We start from the raw sequence: 6,000 nt of genomic DNA, 5'->3' as shown, positions 1-6,000 counted from the left end.
GGCTGAGGAGGAGGAATTATGTGGAGTGCAAACCCAGGAGGCTCTTCTCCCCCTTCCATTAGAGGGCTGTAGCCCTACCTGCCCATGTCTCCAGTTTAAGAGCTTAGGTCTGGGGACCAGACAGACCTGAGTTCTTTTCCTGTCTTTGCCATGTATTAGCTGTGTGTCCTTGGGCAAATCCCTTAACCTGCGAATGCCTGTTTCCCGTCTGTAAGTTGGAATGATATTCACGCCCCCCGCTCCTATGATAGATCATGTGTAAAGGACTTTATCAATGATCTGTGGCTCTGTAAGAAACCATCGCAAGACCTTAGTGGCTTAAAGTAACAGTGGTTTCCTTAGCCCATCATTCCTCTAGCGAGCCAGCCTCACTCCCACTCCTACATCACTGGCGTTTTGCTGGCAGCTGGACAGCCTGTGATGGCCTCATTCCCAGGTTCTGGTGTTGGACCGGCTGCCCGCCAGGGACTGGGACTGTTGTTGGCTGGGCCCCCACCTTTCTTCCACGTAGCCTCATCCTCAGGTAGGCTGGCTCAGGTGTGTTCCTTGGGGAGCTCAGCGTTCCAAACTCTAAAGCACAAGCTCTTCTCAAGGTTCTGTTTGTATCATGTTACTCACGTCTCATTGGCTGTCCAGACCAAAGAGATGGAAATAGACTCCACCTCTCGACGGTGGGGGAGAACTTGTGGCCATATCTTGCAGCCCACTGCCCGGCTTGTGTCGCCCCCCCCCCCCCCCGTGGGGTTTTGTGGGCATTTATCTCAAGGTGAGCAGCTCCAGATCTGGGTTGGGCCTGCCAGCAGTTCCGCAGAGGGTCATAGCCTGCACACAGATTTGAAAGTGTGCCCTTTCCAGAAGTTTGGAAGACAATCCAGGAGTTGACAGCGGGGCGCTCTTCGAGGGCCTCCTGCATCACAAGAGGGCTCCGTGGCTGACAGGGTGATATTGTGTGAAAACCTGGATGTTGAGCCTCAGCTGAGAGGTGATTCAGCTCTTCTAACCCTTTGGGAGAGGACAGAAAATACATATTGGTCTCTCCCCGCTGGTCCTGGCACGGAGCTCCTGAAACTCTTGTAAATTCCTAAGTGATAACAGTAGGAGCACCTTTTGTTCTGATGGGGTAACTTAGGTGGCTCCTGCGTGGCTCGGCTGGTCACCAGAAAGACCAAGTAATGATTAGAGAAGCTTGTAATTTTCAGCTTGGTCCCCATCCTCTAGGGAGGGAAAAGGGGCTGGAAATGGAGCTAATGATCAATCACGCCTTCATGATGATTTTACTTCTGTAAAATCCCAAAAGTACAGTGTTGGGAGAGTTTCCAGGTTGGCGAACACAACAGTTGGAGGGAGATGTACCCCAATTCCATGAGGACAGATGGCCTGCGTTTGGGATTCCCCTGGACCTCACCCTGTGTAGCGGTTCATCTCACCTGTACCCTTTCTCACAGCCTTTAATGATCTGGTAACTGTGTTTACCTGACTTCTATGAGCCACTCTAGCAAATTAATCAAACCTGAGGAGGGGGTCGTGGGAACCCCAGATTTGTTGACAGAAGTTGTGGGAAATCTGGGGACGTACTGTTGGAAGTGGCATCTGAAGCGGGCGGTAAGCTGATAAGACCGAGCTCTTCACCTGTGGGATCTGATACTGTCCCCATAAATAGTGTCAGAATTTATTTGAATTGTAGTATACCCAGTTGGTGTCACAGTGAATTGCTTAGGGGAAAAATGCCCACACATTTGGGGACCAGACCTGTCAGAAGTATAGGAGATACTCAGGAGGAAGCGTTACGTAGGAGGGAAGAACCGGGTTTTAATACTCAGGACAACCAAGTTGGTTTTTAGTTCACCCTTCAGAAGTCAGGGCTCAGGACACCCTCGAAGCATTTTTCACTTATGTTTGTTTTATCATATATGCATAAACATGATTATATGGTAACGTTTGTTTAAACAAATCTGTAAGTGCTCTTTCAATTCGAGGTGTTAAGAGAATCCACAGTTCATCCTAAACAGAAATGAGCCAAGCATCACTCTACGCTCCCTCTGCCTGTTGTTCACCAGTGTGACAGCCCTATGGCCCTCTGTCCACTGCTGGTCCCCCGGCCCCACGGTGTGTGCAAACCAGGCTCCGAGGCTTCATTTCTTTTTTTTTTAAATTTTTTTTTTCAACGTTTTTTATTTATTTTTGGGACAGAGAGAGACAGAGCATGAACGGGGGAGGGGCAGAGAGAGAGGGAGACACAGAATCGGAAACAGGCTCCAGGCTCCGAGCCATCAGCCCAGAGCCCGACGCGGGGCTCGAACTCACGGACCGCGAGATCGTGACCCGGCTGAAGTCGGACGCTTAACCGACTGCGCCATCCAGGCGCCCCCGGGGCCTCATTTCTAACCTTAAGCTGCCATAGGTTTAACTGAAAAAAAAATCTATTTTGTAATCTTTATGAGATGGTCACAAGAGGGGACCGAAGAGGCTCAGGAAAAAACAAATTGCATTATATTCACAGGTCCTAGACACTGGAGGAATGGCAGGCTGTGAAAGGCCACACGAGGCAGCTCCAAGGTGGCTAGGAACGGCAGGCTCCTGTGGGCCCCCCCGGGGGGGGGGCAGTCTCTCCCTAGCCAGAAAGGCTTTTAAAATCTCAAAACATCAGAATTTACAGAAAATAAATTATACAAATTATCAGTTATATGTGTGTATATATATTTCTTTATCCAGGGAATACTAGACAGCCATGAAAACAAGTTAACTACAGCTAAGCACAACATCCATGAATCTCACAGGTAAGAGCATCGAGGGAAAGCCGCCGCAGCAACGCAGTACGATTCCGCGCCCCAGGGGACCTGCTTTCTTCGAGGTTTTAACACCTGCGACCCATTCGCATGGGCACTTGCAGCCACTTACGTTTAAATTAAAGTCAAATAGAAGTTAACAAGGAGGGCTCAGTCGCACTAGCCTCAGACTGTCTGTATCGCTGCAGAAGGTCTCACTGGGCCGCAAGCAGCCCGCGTAGGTTCGCCCCCTTCCAACTCCAGGAACCGGGGCGCCCAGATGGATGAACAACACAGCTCAGCGCTTTTTAGTCTCCTCGGTTGTGGCTTTGTCGGGTTTTTCGGCATGACTATCGGCCGGCCATTCTCGGCAGGAATAATGCACAAGGATGCCACCGTTTTCTCGCGCGTGACGCTGTTTTGAATCCGCTCCGCTACCCGTCAACTCTAAAGTGACATCACCCTTCTCCAGGTATCAGGGTACCTGCCTCGTTCTTGCCACCACCAACATGGCGGCACACGCCGCCACCAAGATGGCCGCGTCGTGAGGCCTTCGCCCCATCGGGCAACGGAGTGTGGCCGAGCACCGGGCGGCCAATGGGGAGGCCGGGTAGCCGCCAGCCAATAGGGAGGCCGCGGGGGCCGTAGCCAATGGGGAGGCCGCGCGGGCCGGATGCAGGAGGCTGCGGAGGGAATGGCAAGTTCCCGCCATGTCGGACTCGCAGGTGGAGGGCGCCGCCTCGACCTCGGGGCTGGGGAGTCGCAAGAGGAGGTGGACAGAGCTGCTGGGTAAGAGGGCACCAGGGCTGCGGGAGTGGGCGGTGTCGGACCCTGAGACCCCTTATCTCCTTAGCCTCCGTCGCCCCGGTCCCCGGCTTCTCCTTGTCCCCCAAGACCTCCTGCCTCCCCCCAGTTCCCCAGAACCTCGGTCCTCGTCCTCCTCCGCCCTGAACCCCCGCTTCCTGCCCGCGTCCCACCGACCTCCAGTTCTCTTCTCCCTCAATACCCAGTCCTGTGCCCCCTGTCTTGTTCCCCCCACACCCCCGCCCCCTGGTCCTGGTCTCCCCCGACTTCCCGTCTCTTTTGCCCTCTTCCCATCCCAACGACCCCTGTTCCGGTAGATCTCCAGTTCTTCCTGCATTCGCGGGGCTGGCTGGCCCCCTTCCAACGCGACGTCAAGAAAGATGGTTCTAGGAGGCAGGGAGTTAATAATACTCTGCGTCCAGGAGTGCGGGATGACAGTAAGGGGGTCAGCTTAGCCTACTCCCAGAACCACGTAACCTGACTGAACAAGAATCAACCCCTAGGCTTGGGTTTCATCAGGTTTTCCCAAAATATCCTTTTTCTGTCCCAGGATTCCGCAGAGAATTGTCTAGATTTCCTCCCATCGGTGACAGTTACTGGGTCTTTGCTTACCTGGACATTTGGAGAAGTACTGGTCCCTCATGTTATAAAATGTCCCTCAGTTGGGTGTGTCTGATGTTTTCTCATGATTAGATTTGCATTTTTCATAAGAATACCACGAAGTAATGTGTCCCCGAGGTGCACCACATCAGGGGGTCTAGAATGTCACCAAGTCTTCTTACATGAGTTTTTAAGGTGTGCTGTAATTTTGTGGAACTGGTTTTCGCCCTTAGCGGGAAGGGTCAAGAGGCAAATGTACAGTCCTGGAACAGAGCAGAAGTTACAGGAATCCGCTGTGCACCTCCTGAGACGCCACCTAAACTTGAATGACCTTCTGCTCGAGGTAAGAGGGAATTGGTTCGACCTTCGCAGGCAGATTTAAGTTTGGGTGTTTTGCGTGCAGCCAAGGCATAATCTTAGAGACCCAGAAAAAGCCTTATGAGCATCTGGTAGAAGCACCCATTAAATGTCGACTCGATGAGAAAAAGGTTGTGAGCATTCATCTTTTTTGGAGATAAAGTGTGATTTCAGACTGAACTTAGTTTTTCTCAAAAAGGTTTGGTAAGATTCGCTTTTTAAAAATGTTTACCTCGAGATATTTAAGAATAGTGCAGTAGGCAAGCATTGTATACACAAATTGTTTTTATGCACACACGACTTGAGCTTTTGAGAGTAGAGTTCTTTGTATTTGGTTTCTAGGTAGAAGGTGCACCACGCAAGACACTGTGTCTCAATCAGCTGATTGATCCTGAGGCCTGTACTAACCTTTCTAGTTCACTCATAGGTAAGTTAGAACTTAATTTTCTTAATGTATGGAGATAGGGGAGAGCTTTATGTAAAGTGGTCTTGATTTGCTTCTGATAAACAAAAGTGGTTGGTTAAGTGTCTGACTCTTGATTTCGGCTCAGGTTGTGAGTTCAAGCTCCATGTCGGGCTCTGTGCTGACAGTGCGGAGCCTCCTTGGGATTCTTTCCCTCTCTCTTTGCCCCTCCCCTGCTTGTGCTCTCTCAAAAGTGAATAAATAAATAAACATTAAGAGAAATAAAAAAACAGTGTTTCACTCAACATAGGGCTCAGAAAGCAGTAGGAACCAAAGTGTCCCTTGGAAAAACATGGGACAGTAACGTGCATTTCCTTTCTAGAAGTGGTGAAAACAAGTTGTGCTGGGCTGGGGAGAGCAGGCAGGAAACCAGAAGACTATTTCCAGGTTTGAGACTATTTCAAGGTATTTAAATTTGAGAATATGAGATTCAGGGAAGTTCTGTGGGAGTAACCAAAAAATTCAATTATTTTCTGGTCATTAACATTTTATTATGAAATGACTTACTTCAGGGAAATATTAACTAATTCATTAATTTAAAAATTTTTTTTTTTTTTGAGTAACCTTAAACAAATAGTAAACAAATAGACTTACGTTGACAATTGATTGTCAAAGGTCATTGGTAAATGATAGTAATTTTCACTGCCATAATTACATTTGAATTCCACATACAATGTGTCATTCTGGGGAACCAAGCTTAGCCACACACTTTCTTGTATGGATTTCGGATCAAGGCTTAAGAACTTGTATAAAAAGCTCTTAACCTTGACTGCAGAAATATAAGACCCTTAATTCATGAATGTTTTAGTGGTTTTTCCTGTTGAAGATAGTGGTTGTGTTACTTATGATACATAGGAAATGTCGTTATATAAAAAAGATTAAAGCCTTGGGGCGCCTGGGTGGCTCAGTCAGTTAAGCGTCCGACTTCGGCTCAGGTCATGATCTCGCGGTTTGTGAGTTCAAGCCCCGTGTCGGGCCCTGTGCTGACAGCTCAGAGCCTGGAGCCTGTTT

The 6,000-nt window shown here is 49.2% G+C and overlaps 1 protein-coding gene across 10 annotated transcripts in view; it reads left to right on the top strand.

Annotated features, from left to right (window-relative positions):
* The first annotated feature begins 2,778 nt into the window (after window positions 1-2,778).
* The window catches only part of FANCA (FA complementation group A), a 61,850-nt gene continuing 58,628 nt past the window's right edge, over window positions 2,779-6,000 (top strand). For 5 of the 10 annotated variants that reach the window (XR_009256271.1, XM_058709579.1, XM_058709578.1 and 2 more), the window contains exons 1-3: window positions 2,781-3,554; window positions 4,403-4,512; window positions 4,869-4,953. Coding sequence is in view for 8 of the 10 variants with exons in the window: in XM_058709579.1 (XP_058565562.1) it covers window positions 3,476-3,554; window positions 4,403-4,512; window positions 4,869-4,953 (274 nt within the window). In the remaining 2 variants the exon portion in view is untranslated. Of the gene's footprint in view, window positions 3,555-4,402; window positions 4,513-4,868; window positions 4,954-6,000 lie in introns of all 10 variants that reach the window. The other 5 variants (XR_009256272.1, XM_058709581.1, XM_058709584.1 and 2 more) reach the window with 3 other exon arrangements.

This window comes from Neofelis nebulosa, chromosome 17 (assembly GCF_028018385.1).
Source record: "Neofelis nebulosa isolate mNeoNeb1 chromosome 17, mNeoNeb1.pri, whole genome shotgun sequence".
NCBI lineage: Eukaryota > Metazoa > Chordata > Mammalia > Carnivora > Felidae > Neofelis > Neofelis nebulosa.
The sequence above is the reverse complement of the archived record's forward strand: the minus strand, read 5'-3'. Positions and strand labels throughout refer to the sequence as shown.